At 30.1% G+C, this 16568-nt stretch overlaps 1 protein-coding gene across 1 annotated transcript; it reads right to left on the bottom strand.

Annotated features, from left to right (window-relative positions):
* Nucleotides 1-9265: 9265 nt before the first annotated feature.
* On the bottom strand, nt 9266-15446 carry LOC100245940 (3-ketoacyl CoA thiolase 1, peroxisomal). The gene is given in 15 exon segments (XM_003632386.4): nt 9266-9578; nt 9580-9623; nt 9884-9967; nt 10562-10670; nt 10767-10890; nt 12307-12403; nt 12513-12645; nt 12721-12798; nt 12894-13001; nt 13081-13148; nt 13235-13333; nt 13544-13670; nt 13786-13870; nt 13991-14061; nt 15082-15446. Coding segments are annotated over 15 exon segments (1488 nt in total). The 5' UTR covers nt 15181-15446; the 3' UTR covers nt 9266-9416.
* Nucleotides 15447-16568: the final 1122 nt, after the last annotated feature.

Genomic DNA, 16568 nt, shown 5'->3' with positions numbered 1-16568 from the left:
TCCTTTCCATTCTAGTTTGTGTGAAAGTGCCCATACGGTTTTCATGTTCCTTTTTAAAGTAGAAGCTGCAATCGTTATTGGCATCATAATGAAAAGACCTTGAAAGACCTAGGCTGCTTAAACCCAACAAAACCCACAAAAATTACAGCCACTCAAGGGCTGCAATCCCTCTAATTGAGAAGTGTCCCTTGTCTGTTGGCTGACTTTTTTTTTTTTTTTTTTTCCTTTTTCTTACTGGTAGGGACAACTCGAAATTTTCACTTGAATACGAGTGATCAGGTGTTTGGTTCTCGGCCTCACCCTCTGAACAATCAGTTGAGTGCCTGGTGCGTAAATTTATACCAAAACAAACCATGAGCAGTGCCCAAAACCTTAACAGCAGTCACAATCTTTCCCATGAGTGTGCAGGTTGAATCCCAAAAACCTTAAAAGTAAGCTTGGCATTGTGATTTGAAAAAAGTTATGTTTTTATAAACCAAAAACCGTTTCTAAAAAATTTATGGGCCATTTGGGGTTATTTGAAAATAATTTTTAAAAATAAAATGAAATGGAGAATAATTTTTAGAAAATAAGTAGAATTGTTCACCTGTTTTTGCAAATAAAAGGTAAATTTGGAGTTTTTTTTTTCATTTTTATTTTTTTATTTGTAAGTATGATATGATCTTTTTCTTCTTTTGTTTTCTTTTTGTGAACAAATATGGAAAATCTCAAATTTTCCCAATGGATAAATAGACCCCAAATTAAACTCTGACTTTGAATTCATTAAGAAGTATGTTAATTTAAAACTCAAAAAACAACACAATTACTATCAGAAAACCATGGACTCAAATTAGTCTAGATTGAATTTATTGTATCCCTTGTGCTGAACTGTATTTTTATGAATTTTCTCACTAAAAAAATAAACTTAAAATCAAATAAGATTTAATATGTCAATTTATTAATAACTTTAAATCTTTTTTAAAATAATTTGAAACTAAAAAATAAATCAAAAAACTACCAAAAATAATAGAATAAAACTAGTACAAAAAGATTTATGACTTTACTATTTCTTCAATGTCTAGTTTTACTCTAGCCTTTTAAATTTATTTTAAATGAAATATTATTAACAATTATTAATTTTAAATTATTATTATTATATATTAAAATAGTATTATTTATATAATAAAAAATTATATAAATTATGATTTTATTATAGTATTATTATTTATATTTTACTAAAAATTATTTTTTAATTTATTTGTAATTACAAAATATTTTTATTTTTAATAAAAAAAAATGAATTAAATTTAAATTATACTATATAAATTGAATTTAAATTTTTTTTACAAAATCAAAAGAAAAAAATTATTTTTAAAAATAACTTATCCAAACAAGTTTTCTTTTTTTTTCTTTTTTTTTTTTGAAAAGTGTTTAAAAATAATTTATCAAATGCTCTTATTTTTTAGAAAATACTTAGGTCTCACTTAGATATATTTCTTGTTTTCTATTTTTAAAATATAAAATGATAGAAATTATATATATAAAATGCAAGACCTATCTTAAAAAAATAACGACTTTTAAAATATGTTTAAAAAAAAATTTAGGTTTCAAACAATTTTTACTACCTCAAATTTTAAATATTTTAGTGTTAGAAAAAAAAAAGTAAAGAAAGGAAGAACTAGGAAAGAAATAGAGTTATGAAAAAACTTTGAGGTGTGATTTTCATTGATTTAGGTCCCGTATTTATAGTAATTGGAAAAATCAGAATTAAATACAATTTTTAATTTTTTTTTATATATATAGAATAGTAAAAGTCTTTATGAATAACTATGAGGTCATTCACAATTATCCATACATATTAATAACACTCACCTTGAATGACCATCACTATTGAAGAAGACTCAAGTAGACATTAATTGTTAGAACTATCTTGTTAAAAACCTTGCTAATAAAACCTAATGAGACAAAACCTAGACAAAGGAAAAAAAGTATTGTATGCTAACATTCTATGATGATGCTCTCCCTCATGGTTCAATGTTAAGATCTTTGAGTTGTGTATTTTGATTTGATATACAAACTTCTTGAATTTTGAAGTGGGTAGGGCTTTTGTGAATAAGTCTATTGGATTATCACTTAATTTTATTTGTTGAATATAGATTTCACCACTTTTCTAAAACTCATGTGTAAAGAAGAATCTTGGTGAAATCTACTTGGTTTGATCACCTTAATATATCCTCCTATGATTTGTGCAATACATGTAGCATTGCCTTCATGTAATTCTTTTGGAGTGCTTTGATAAAGGATTATTCATAGGACTCTCGAATAAGCTTTATCATAAATTTTAATCATACACTGTCATAATTAACTTCATGAATTGTTAGTATTTCTAAATGATTTGAAGAAGTGGCTACTATTGTTTGCTTAATCAATCTTCATGATATTGTAGTACTTTTGCAAGTAAATACATATCCTATTTGAAATCAAGTTTTATGAGAATCTAAAAGATATCATGCATCTATATACCCAATCGATTGCGATTTTGATTTTTTTTTTAATCATATAGACCCATGTCACTTGTTCCATGAAGGTATTGCAATATATATTTAATCTCGTTCCAATATCTTCTAGTTGGGGTAAAACTATATCTTGTTAGTAAACTGATAGCGAAGGTTATGTTTGATCTGACACAATTTGCAAGATATATTAGTGCTCCAATTGCGTTGAGATATGATACTTTTGGACCAAGTAGATTTTCATTTTCTTTTTTAGGATAAAATAAGTCATTGTTCACATCAAGTGAATGAACAACCACAGGAGAATTGAGTGGATGCAATTTATCCATATAAAAGTGCTTAATACTTTCTTTATATATGCCAATTGATGGACTAACACGCCATTTTAACAATGATCAATTTGCAGGGTGAGATAATATTTTTTTTCCCAGATCTTTCATTTCAAATAATTAGTTGTTTTTGTGAGCTCTTTAGAAGTTCTCAATCGATTATACCACATGTGCCAGAATTGCTTTAATTTATATAAAAATTGTTGTAGTTTGATTGGTATTTATATATCTATATATATAAGTTGTAACGGCATCCATGAGACTTGTATCTAAACCTTCAAAGATTGTTAAAACTTATTAAGTATTGAAATGTGATTGCATCCATTACATGGGAATACGTTTCCTTATAGTCTATATCAAGTCTTTGTAAGAAACCTTGAGTAACAAGTTATGCTTTATATCTTAGATTTCATTATTTTCATTATATTTTTGCATAAAGACCCATTTATATCCAACAGGCTTGATTTTTTCAAGTGTTTAAACTACAGGTCCAAATACCTCTCATTTTGTTAACGAGTTTAGTTTTGTTTGAATTGCTAGCTTCTTTCCGTTTTGGCCAACCATCTCTCTTTCGACATTCATCCACGATTTGTGGTTGTTGATATTCATCATTTCTCATAATATCCATAGTCACTTAGAAAGCAAATATATTGTCAAAGATAGTGTTACTGTAGTTTCATGTTTCTCTTATATGACTCTTTAAGATCTCTCCAATTCTAGATATCAATATTGATTTAAGGGACAACTGATCAATTTATGTCTCTTCAAGGGTTAATCGTTTATTAAGTTGGTTCTCATCATTCATTTCTACTAACCCTTTCATATTTGTAAGCTCTTTAAGAGTATGGTAGCTTTTCATATGTTGTTTATAGTTTTTTTTTTTTTTAGGAATTATATCCTTTGAACTAATAGGTTTATCATGCTTCAAATGTGTCTTAGATTTACTTGCCATAACATTTTCCAATTTTCTTAAAGGAATATCAATAAGTGTTGGGGTATTCACAATTGACATATGTGATTTTGTTACTTTCTTTGTATTTGTAAAGACATTAGGTAACTGATTTTCAAGTCTTTGAAAATGAACAATCCTTTGAACTTTTAGTTCACACTGTCTTGTACAGGGATTAGGATGAGACAAGGAGGATACATTCCATGTAATGTCTTGCAATTCTTTTGGAATTGACTTGTCTCCTTCTAATGGCGAGAAAACATTTTCATCAAAATGACAATTCACAAAGTTAGCATTAAAAACATCATCAATTAAAGGTTTAAGATAACGAATACTGGACAAAAAATTAAAGCCAACACATATACCAAGTCAACATTGTGGACCTAACTTAGAACGTTAAGGTGGGGCAATGAGAACATAGATAACACAACCAAAAATACATAAATGTGAAACATTTGGTTTAAAACAAGTTGAAAATGTGAAAATTCGTGATTAGTTGTAGAATAAATCTGAATTGAAGTTGCAAAATGGAGAATAGCATGTCCCCAAGTAAACAGAGACAATTTTGTTGTCAAGAGTATCAATCTTGCAATCATTTACAATTGCTTAATAAGAGATTCAGCTAATCCATTCTGATTATGAATATGAGCAATAGGATGCTCAACATTAATATAAACCAACATTCAGTAATCAAGTAATGTCTAAGATGAGAATTCACTAGCATTATCAAGACGAATTGTCTTATTAGGATGATTAGGGAATTGCGTCTTAAGTTGAATTATTTGAGCAAGTAACCTAGTAAAGGGAATATTTCTAGTTGAAAGAAGACAAACATGAGACCGATGAGTTAAGGCATCAATTAAAAGCACGAATAACAAAAGAGTCTACTAGGTGGATGAATATATAGTCCCACAAATGCCTCCTTGAATGCATTATAGATTAGTGATTCAAATACAACATTGGTAAATGATGGTCTAATAATTAATTTACCTTGTGACTAGGCAAAACAATTGTAATTATTAGGCATTAGAATATTTTGGTTCGTTAAAGAATTCCTAAAAGAATTTTTTATGATACAATGCATCATAGAGAATCTTGGATGACCAAGGCATTCATGCCAAAGCATAAAAAATTTTAAGTCATAGAACTTTTGGTTCATGATAGCATATGATCCATATGGTCTGATAGCTGTCTAATATAACCTACATGAGTAAGAATGAAGTTTTTTCAAGATATGTTTTTTTCTAAAAATAATCAAAGTAATGAAAAGATATTCATTACTACCATTATTCTTAGTTTTAATATGATATCCATTTCGGCAATTATTCTTGATACTAAGAAGATTTTGGCTAGAATCAACATAATAAAGAGCATCATTGATGTAGATTATAGTTTCACTAGGTAAAATACTAGTTGCTCTTCCAAAGCCTTGAATCAAATTAACATAACCTAATATGGTATTAACATTAGATTTAACTAATGTTAAGTTGGAAAAATATTTTTTATCATGAAGGATTGTGCGTGTTATGACACAATCTGCTAAACATGCATCTACATTGTATGTCGTATGATTTATTAAGGCATAAAAGAGATCCATACATCCTCAAATATAAGTAAAGGAAATAATTTATATATGAAATGATCATATGTAGAAATAAAATGTGAAATAAATTGTAAAAGCATATTAGAGATAATATATTTAAAATATGATAACATAGGAAAACAATTAGTAAATAACTAAATAAGAACCTAATATTGAATCATAATAAACATTTCCATCATCAATTAGATGGTCAATTTTTCCACTAGGATTCTCAAATAAGTCTAAAACATCTAAAATGGTTAAGTCCCCTAAGTCATCACCATCAATAAAGTTCATTTCAACCTCATTTCCTTCTACTTTTATCGAGGCTTGATAAAGTCAACCAAATGTTTTGAAGTACAATAGGTATGCAATCAGTGTCCTTGCATATCACCATTTTCTTTGTTGTACCAATACATAAGCCCAAGTACATAATAGCTTTAGCCGAGAAAAACTAAAGAAAAAACTATTATGACTTTTGTAGTATTCCAAGTATTGTCCTTAGGGATTCGCTTACAGAATTTGTTAAAACTAGGTTAAAAGATTTGCTTTTATCTAAATCTGTTAGTCCAAGAGTTCTCCTAATCGTATTTTAATGATAACAAACCATGATTAAGTTGCTAATTGGTTTGAATTATAAAAAATTTCAGGTGTTAGTTTGGAAATTCATAAAAAAAAAAAAAAAAAAAAAAAACCCAATAGATGCAAAGATCAAAACAATTGGAAGACCGTTAATCATAGGAAACATATGTAAGATGAATGCATAGGTGCACTTAGGATTTTCATATCTTTCATGCATCTTTAAAAACTCAATTTTTATACATTAAAATTGCATTTCCATCAAAACCCGAGTTTTATCAAATGAACCTTAGGCAAATCATTTCAAAATTGGCATATCAGTTTACCTAAAGACCTTGCCTATGTGTTAGAAGGGAAAATAATAGAAAAATATAGGTTTTCGGACCAAAAATAGTGAATCGATCGAGGCACTGGCCAACCTACTCAACCAGCTAGGGTACCGGTCAACTGGTTAATACACCTTCCCAGTCGAGGTCCAATCAAGAGATGCAAAAAATCTTCTCTCTCTTCCAGTAGCCTTGCATTCTCGGTTTTCATAATATTTGGTGAAACAATGCTCTCAATATTACTACTACAAAAGCACATTCAAGGCATAAAAAGTCGAAAATGTCTTTTCAAGCATATCTTCTTCAGTGACTTTTTATTCTCATATCTTTAATTGTGAGCTAATTTTGAATAAAGTTGAGTTGTAGTCACTGATAGACTTAAAATCTTGTAATCTCAAATGAATACAATCGTAGTGTGCTTTTGGAAGGATTATAGTCTTTTGGTGGTCATATCATTCCTTTAAATTATTCCAAAGATTAAAAGGATCTTTAACTATAAGGTATTTACCTTTTAATCCTTCATCAATGTGATGGCAAAGGAATATTAAAGCTTTGGCATATTCCTCCAAAGATGCATCATTTCCTTTTTTTAATGGTCATTCCAAGATTCATTACATCTAACTGAATTTCAACGTCTAGAACCCAAGATAAATAGTTTTTGCCTGAAGTATCAAGGGCAACAAACTCAAGCTTTGCAAGGTTTGATATTATTTGAAAACTATATATGTAATAATTTAACTAGAAAAATATTTCAATTTATCAAATTAAATTAATAAAATTATTTAACAATATTTTATCAAGTAAATAATATTTAACCGATAAAAATATAATGATTTACGATTTTGCTATATTTTTATTGTCAATTATAAATATGGTAAAAAATGCATGAACATTAGGTAGTATTAAAAAAATAAAAATGAAGAACTAACGGTTTTCATAGCTTTTGGCTATGGATTATTTTGTCATAATAACAATGTGAAAATTTGAATATAACTCAAGACTATGAACTATTTATTATATAGTTAAAAGGCTATACAATTTTGTTTTGTAAACTTCCAGTTATATAATATAATTAAAAGAAATTAAGAATTATATCCATAGCTTTTGGTTATGTTTTGTAACTTTATAATTGCCCATATAACTTTTGGTTATAGGGATTTTATATATTTTTCATGACTTTTTGTTATAATTTTATTTTTATTTTTGTAATTTTTTACTAGAAAAAATACATTTTCTAAATAATATTTGCACATGTTTATGCATTTAAATAAGATAAATGAAATAGAAAATGTGTATTTTTTTATCATATAGAAATGAAATAAAAAATAAAAATGTAATTTTATTAAATACCTTTCACATTAACGAAAGAGATTTTCTAGTAGGTTTTTCAATCTTTGACAAACACCACTTTATTTAGTATTTCAATCTTTCACGAATCCTCATCTTAATGTTTCAATCTTCCACAATTTTTCTTCTATAAGAGTTTTCTTTTGCAAAGACTTTTCGTGCTTTTACATAAGACAAAATAGATCTTCCGGTAGGTGTTTCAATCTTTCACGAACACTCTTACTAGTGTTTCAATCTTCCACGAACACTCTTACTAGTGTTTCAATCTTCCGCAAACTCACTTCTACAAGAGTTTTCTTTCACATAGACTCTCTGTACTAAGGAAGTAGAAGAAAAGTTATGAAAGAACTCTAAAATGTGATTTTCATTGATCCAATGCTCCTATTTATAGGAGTTAGAAAAACTGGAATTAAATAAAATATTTACTTTTTTTATGAGGAATAGAAAAAGTCTTAATGAATAATTGTGATGCCATTCACAATTATTTGTACATATTTGTAACAAAAAGTAATTTTAAAGGATAATGTAAGTTCATATTTTTTACATAAGAGTTATTGTGTTATTTTTTATTTTTAAAAATGAAAAACTGACTAGCATTATTATTACATTGTCTTTCATTCTTTCAATTAAAAAGTAATTTTTAAAAACAAGCATAAAAAAACATGACCAATTGTAGGTTGATTGCCATTGCCATTGTAGGCAAAATGATGAACAATGTACAACACACAATCTAGGAGATAATATTTGGCTAGTTCTTTTTCAGCATATGCAACATCCACATCAGACCACAACTTGGGCGGGTCAAGTTAATGGTTAACATGAGGTAATCAACCTAAATCCAACATAATCATATTTTTCTAAAATTGATTTGAGTTTGAATTAGTTGGCTTAGCCTTTGGTTGATTAAGTTATTTATTCAAAATCCATCCACAAAGCTTTTTAAAAACTTTTTTCTATATATTTGTACCAAAATTTAAGTAGTATGTAAGACAAAATTTCAACATAATAACAAAAAATTAATATAAATTTATATACATTTTTAAAAAATGAAAAAGTACACGCAATAAAGAAAATGAGTAAAATAAATATTATTTTATATAATAATAATATTCATTTTATTATATGATTAGGTTTGAATTATTTGAACATTGATCCAAGTCCAACTTAAATTGAGTTCATATTGAATAAATTCAACTTAAGCTCAATCTGAGTATTAAAAATGATTGTTCAAACTCATTCAAATATCGGGTTGGATTGGATTGGCTAACTTGACTAAGTTACACCCTAAGAACAGCAACCAAAGTAACATAATTTTCTTTTTTTGTCTGTTTAAAATGCGTTTCAGAGTAATTGTAGAAAATATTTCTAGCATTTCTAACATTTAAATGATAAAAAATTTTAAATGTTAGAAAGATTAAGAGTGTTTTCTAAAATCCCTCCCAAACGGGGTCTTAATAGCTTAAATTATTCACGACCATACCCGAGTATTTGAACTTTCCAAGAAGGCTGGTGACATGGTTCCCACTTACTCTATTTCACATCTTTTCCAACTCCTGAATAGAATGGACTGCCTGATGGAAATGGAAGCCTGTGCTTTGATTTCTACAGGAATTGAAGACACATCGAGAGACAACATAAAATTTGAGACATCAATCAGGAAATTTTATCAGTCAAGAGCTCACATATCATTGACATTTCCAAAATCCACTAGTAAACAGAAAGGACCCAATTTATTTCATTGTCTAAAAATAAAAAAATTGCAGAACCATCTAAAAACATTGCAGAACCCTCTAACTATCGAACTGCAGCGGGTCAACCAGTTTGACAGCTCCATACTGGTCCAATTGTAATACTATTGTAATACTGTTTATTTCTGTTTTCAGAAACATCATAGCCAAATCGAAATTTCTTCTGGGCATCCATTGACAAGAGATTGTTGTGTTTTTCCATTTGGGCATTGCATACCTCATCAGTAAGAATCGCCTCTTTCGAAAACGGCAGCAGCCCCCATGCCCGAGCCTGTAACCATTTTACGCACTTACAGTGGTTAGTCATAAACCAGTAAACCAAGGAAGATTGTGGACTAGAGTATTTCTTTTTCCAGTAAACAAAGTCCTGATTCATTGAGAGAGAGAGAGAGAACAATGATAGATTGAATGACTTTGGGGAGGTTCACTTGTTTAGGTTTCAGCTACTGAATGGTAAATCCCTACAACATTTTCCCATGTCATAATTAAAAAATAACTAGGATTCTACCAGAGAGAGAGAGTGGGATTCACCTATGCACATGGAAATCACACCATACCGGCAGTCCTTGCCACGGCGCTTCATCTCATACAACAGTGTTGAAACACAGCGAGCACCTGAAACAGGACACATCAGTAGTTTTACCTTTAAAGAATAGGATTAACCACTAGAATTAGGTCATAGATCAAGCTATGCTTATAAAAACTGAAAAACATGCTGACACTTCAGAACTCAACTTGACGTTGTTCATGCCAACCTTCTGCTTTCACTTTACATTTTTCTTTCTCTTTTGGCTTTCATTTACTAGGATAAATAGTCAATTAGTTTCCCTGTCCTTAGCAACTAGTAAAATGATACTATTAACATAATATCAAAGAAGCCCTGGAATTCCCCTAGGTAGAGATAGTTTTAATTTTAATCTCTTGGGTATCCTGAGATGTTCCCTGACATTTTCTGCTTAATTTGCTTACACAGAAATGAGTCATAAGATCAATACAAAGAACCTTAGGTGAAGAATAATGAATTCTTAGATAATAAGAGAGGGAGACTTCCCAAACAGAAAAGCAAAAATTGGCACTGACACTAGTGATCATGCAATAAGAAACAAAATAGCTTATGCTCTAGTGGCAAGTGTAAGCAATCATAGTTGAATAGGCGGTTTCCAAATCACTAACAGTCAGCTTTCCATAATTCATAAAAACATAAGATACCTGTAGCACCCAGGGGATGCCCAAGAGCCAAAGCACCTCCATTAACATTGACCTTTTTAGGATCAAGATCCAGTTTCTTACAGCAGTATACATATTGGGATGCAAATGCCTGCATATAAAGAGCATCAGAATTGCCCACTTTCATATGCTTGAATTTAAATACTAATTTTGTCATAATAATTATAGAAATCATCCAAATCAATACCTCATTTATTTCAAACAGGTCAATGTCAGCAACCTCAAGACCAGCATTTTTTGCAGCAATTGGGATTGCAACAGCTGGACCTACACCCATGACACCAGGCTCCACACCCACAGCAGCATAACTCCTGCTCCAGGAAAGAGTTTAAACTCCCTATTTATCCTTATCAACCAATCAAAGCTTTGAAATAATATTAAAATTTTAGAATTTGCATTAAAAGATAAAAAAAAAAAAAAAGGAAGGAAAAATAGCATTTGTGTATTTTCCTAACCTCATTTCTGATCCTAGTTTGACCCTTGCAAAATCCAAAACTGCATAAACTTGATGAGCAGTACATTGTGCACGTTCCTATGTTATTCCTTTTTCCAAGGTCTTTGAGCCTCAGAGTTCTGTTTTTTTTTTTTTTTGATTGAACAATAAGAACATAAATCGAAAGGCTTGAATCCAAGCAATGACATGAACTGGCATCACTCAGACTGAGCAATAATTCATTGGTTAAACCCCAGGGGTTTGGATTTATTCTTAGTCATAGTCTATGTGTATGCTTCCCACTGAAACATCCACTACAAACTATTATTATTTGCTTTGCTTTTTCGACTTAAGTTGCATAGCTGATCAATGTAACACAATTTCGAAATTATCATTCATCTTGACAGTTCACCTTTCAAGGCATAGTTTGATTATCAAAAGCAGTACCCTTCATCTGGAGAGCAGGAAATAAATTGAGAAAGCTCAAAATCAACCAACATTCTAGAGAAAACAGTGTGAAGCCATGTGCAAAGAACCCCTTCAGTATCTTTGTATGTGCTCAGTCAGTTATCTCCCAAGATTGTGAATATCATGGAAATTTCTCCTTGACTCACAGCTGCATTGACTTCTCAGACTCACTATTTGGGTGCCTATATCTTTAACCAACGATGGATATGAAGGAGATCAATCTTAGTGGTACAATATCCATGAACCTTTCAAGGATAAAAAACCATACCAGAAAAATTTTGAAGTGACAACTTGAAATTGACTTGGATGGATGAAGGAAAAGAGAGATGATTTCAAGAACTTGCTAAGTTGGGACTAAACATATTGTTACCACTAAGTGAACTCAATTGTTATTTCTTTCATTATCTTTAGCATGTCATTTCTAGGTATAGCGAGGCAATAGGAGGGCAGTGAAAGACTAGTTAACTTAATTTTCTAAAGTATTAAAAAGAATTAAGAAAAAAAAAAGAAGGAAAATATGAAAACTGCCAGCAAACTTGTCAGAGGCTGAAATAACAACCCAGGGAAATCCAAACTGAAGTAATTACACAAAATCCTAATCATGTTAAGCAAGAAAAATATCAAGACAAAAAAAAAAGATGCATGAAACATGCTAATAGCTCCCATAACATTGATAAAGAATATAATTAATGTGAAAACCTCTAATCATATTATCTTTAAATTCATTTCTCCAATCAAGTACAGATTATAGGAGTGAGCATCAAGAGCCATATCTGCATTAACTAATTCAGAATGCAAAATATTTCCTCAGGATGAACTTATTTACCTGAACAACCCCAGGATAGGAAGACCCCTCTTCATAGCCAGACTTCTCTTCATGAGGAGGGCTCCTCCAGCACCATCACTCACCTGGCTAGCATTCCCTAAAAATCATGTTGCAAGATCTCAATTCAAAATTGGAATATGCAAAAATGACTAATATAGATATTGCTCTAGCTAACAAATTCCACAAGCATGTTATCATTTGAATACCAGCAGTTGTGGACCCATCCTTTGCAAATGCAGGCTTCAGCTTTGCTAGTGATTTCATATTTGTATCAGGCCGAATGCCGTCATCCACAGAAATTATAACAGGCTTCACCTCTCCAGTTTTTGGATCCACAATCTACACAAAACATTCATCAGTTACAAAAACAAAAAACTAGTTGTTACCATGTGAAATTTCATCTTTGAATTTTACCTTAGTAGAAACTGGAATTATTTCTTCTTTGAATTTACCAGCTGCACTTGCAGCAGCTGCACGCCTATGAGATTCGACCTATTAACACAAATTTAAGAGCTTAGATTAAGATTGTTCTCAAAAACTTCTTGTTTCAGGAGATGACAGCAGATTAACATATCTATGGAACTCACAGCAGCCTGATCTTGCTCTTGCCTTGTCACCCCATAACGTTTTGCAACATTTTCAGAAGTAAGACCCATGGGAAGAAGACAATCTCGGGCTTGTGCAAAAATATCTACCTGTCACCATATTGTTTAGATGAAGAAATCATTTCTAAAATCAGGTATGTATGCTTGAAAAACTTGAGTTTGATTGTACTTTTGGGTTAACTGTGGTAACTCCAGCAATGTTATCTGTTGTCATGGATTCTAATCCAGCCCCAATTCCTGTATTAAAAACACTGAATGTTAAACTCAAAGTTGAAGTTGGAGGAACACCTTGCCATAAACACATGTACTAGATTCCATCTTACCAATGTCATACAATCCTGCTCTTATGGCTGCAACTACATCAACAACCGCTTGAAGACCAGATGAACATTGCCTATTGACAGTTCTGATTGGTACAGTGTCTGGTTGGAATAGAATAAGCAAACATGATTACATTTGATTTCATTATCAACATCTGGATTTTTTGCTATGATTCTCCATTTTACATAACCAGGTTGCATAAATCAAATCCTATGAAACAGAAACTCAACCACTCCATTTCCATGTGGTGTCCAAACACCCACTATAATCACAAAGGGTTATGCACAAAAAGAAATTACTCAAAAATTTACCAGGAAAGCCTGCATAAAAGGCTGCCATTCTACACTCAATTGCTCTTTGTGAACCTGGTGCCAAAACTGTACCAACAACGATGTCCCCTACCTCACTTGGGTCCACATTTGTCTTCTCTATCAATGCCTACAGTGGCCACCAAACAAGGTAAGCACGAGTTAAGAGCAAAACGATAAAAAGTCCATCAACCTAACTTAGAGAAAACTTCATTTTTATGGGAAACTTATTGAAGGCATCTAACCTTCAGAACAGGGGCAAGTATATCATCGGGAAGGGTATCCTTGAAACCCCCACGTTTGGCTTTGCAAATGGCGGTACGACAGGCACTGTTTGACATGACATGGGCACCAAATGTTTTAGAGAAGGTGTATTAATTAACCGAAAATGCAGGCTAATAATTATTGACATCAAATCATTTGGACATCCATCTTTCATGAGTAACTTACGCCACCACCACAATGTCATCTCCAGAATCAACTGGATTTGTAGCTCTATTGCCAGCCAAACAAATTGAAGCCTGGTGAAAAATCAAAAGAAAAATGAGAGATATCAAGCCATATATTGAAAGCAAAGAAAGAAAAGGATAAAATTGGGCTCAAGAACAATACTTCACAAAAGAACAAGCCGTTTCTCACAACAGTCCTCCAAGATTTAGGCTATGTTTGGTTTAGTAAAATGTAATAGAACATGTGAGGGAAAGAAAATAAAAAGGAAAATGAATTTAAAATTAATAAATTATTTTTATATGCTATTTTAAACTCATTTTATTTATTTTCACTTTTTAATATAAATATTAAATAATTTTAAAACATATAAATTTTTAATTCATCTTACTTATATATTATTTTTTCTATAAGTTTTCTATAAGACAAGAAAATTATTTTCCTTAACCTGTTTTTCTGTGCATAGTAGAACCAAACATAACATTAATATTTAAACCATTTTGACCTTGATAATTCTCTCATCTATAATTTGAGAGCCCTTTTTACTCTTTTTTCTTTCATTTCTGTTCAGATGGCAAAGCAAGAAACGATGGTAAGTTGGTGGAAGAATTTTTCATTTGCCTAAAAGGCTAAAACCTTCGCAATCATCAAAAGTATAAAATTTTGAAATCAAGGCTTTTAGAATCAGTTCCACCCTCTATGAAAGAAAAGAAAATTTTCTTATTTAGCTTTGAATCTGCCATTTGAACAACAAATTGTCAAATACAATAAATCATCAAATCGCCCCCCAAAGAAACTGAGCTTGGAATCATAACACATACGTCAGCAAGGCCAGAAGACAAAAGTCAATGAGTTACAAAAAGGAAGAAAAAAAAAAAATGGCTCAACCCACAAAAGGTTAATCCCAATTGACGAAAACCCATTTCCAGACTGATCATTATCTCACCAAATCCACACTAAATTCAACCACCCACTCACCAGAAAAAGGAAAAAAAAAAGAAAGAAAGAAAGAAAAAACCCCCCCAACAGAATAAAACATAATCTCCAGCCTTACCAAAAGAAACAAACAAATTCTGAAGCCAAATGCAACTTACAGAGAGAGAAGATTCATTGATTGGAGAAGGAGAAGGAGAAGAAGAAGAGGGACGAAGATGTTCGAGAAGAACTCTCTGTCTGTTGATAGCTTTCTCCATTTGCTCTGGCTTTCTCTGAGACTCCTTACTCCTTTTATCCGTAATTAAGTTGATCTTCCTTGACCTCCAAGTTCCACCGTTTATAGGGAGCGGCCTCGGCCAAGTCAATGATTTACATTGAAAAAAAAAAGAAAGACCTCCAAGACGTTCAGGAGAAACGTCTGTTTGTTTTCTTGGAAAGTATTATCCAATTCATTCTACGGGAAACTCCATGCTTTCCACGACACTTTTTCCTCGGGGCTGCTGATTGCCCAAACATGGAGTCAGCCACTCCACCACAGTAAATATATCACAACTAAAAGCAAATAAATTAATAAATAAATAAAATATAATATAGGAAAATTTGAATTAGAAATATTAAATATATAGGAGAGTTACGTTATTGAAAAATTAACCATCAATTGGAATAAAAATCAGATTCATTTTAAAATATATATATAAGTTTCAAACTGATTTTATTTATATTTTAATTACAAAATTAATATTCTTTTGAAAAGAGATTTGAATTTTTCATCCAAATTTTTTTTTTCTAAATTGTTTTACTATTTTCCAAGTAATTTAAGAATTAAGGTAAATTTCAGTAACAATTGCTTAAATAATACTACAAATTACTATTATTATTATTAATTAATTAATTAATAGGATCAATTAAATAAATAAGTGGGAAAATTTGTTAAAGGAATCTCTCAAGTCAAATATAAATATGTGTTGAGTAAAATATTTCTTTTTTTAACCATATATATATATAATATATAATCTTTATATGATTTTCTTCCTATTTCATTTGCAAAATTGGAAAGGAGAATTTGATTTTTTTTTTTTTCTTTCCCTTATGAATTTTGGATCAAAATCCAATTTTATTTTATTTTATTTTAAATTTTTATGTGTAACAGTTTTTAAGGGGCTGTTTGGATGGTTTTTTTGTTGTTGACTTTAATTGAAATTTGAAACAAAAGTCAAGATGATAAATTTTTAAAAATTAATACTAATTTTATAAAATTTTTATTAAATAAAAAAAATATTTTTTTGTTTTCATATGAAACTTTTTATGTCATAAACTTTTGAAATAAAATTATTCTAATATAAATTTTTATTGAATTTAAAAAAAAATGCTTTTCTAGAATCAAATAAAATAGGGTCTAGAAAAATACTAAAATTTTAGAATATGTTTGAAAACCGTTTTTTACAATAGTTTTTTGTTATTCAGAACAAAAAATATAAAAAAAAACACACTGAACAATAAAAAAACTGTTTTTTGTTTTTAATTCTTAGGAACAAAAAATTTGATATTTAAAAAATATATATTTTAATTATTTATTGTTATTTTTACTTGTTTTATAAAAATTGTATTAAGAAATAATTATATAAATATATAAAATAATTAAAAA

This window comes from Vitis vinifera, chromosome 7 (genome assembly GCF_030704535.1).
Source record: "Vitis vinifera cultivar Pinot Noir 40024 chromosome 7, ASM3070453v1".
In the NCBI taxonomy this organism is placed as follows: Eukaryota; Viridiplantae; Streptophyta; class Magnoliopsida; order Vitales; family Vitaceae; genus Vitis; species Vitis vinifera.
Note: the sequence above shows the minus strand (reverse complement) of the source record. Positions and strands in the feature narration are given on the sequence as shown.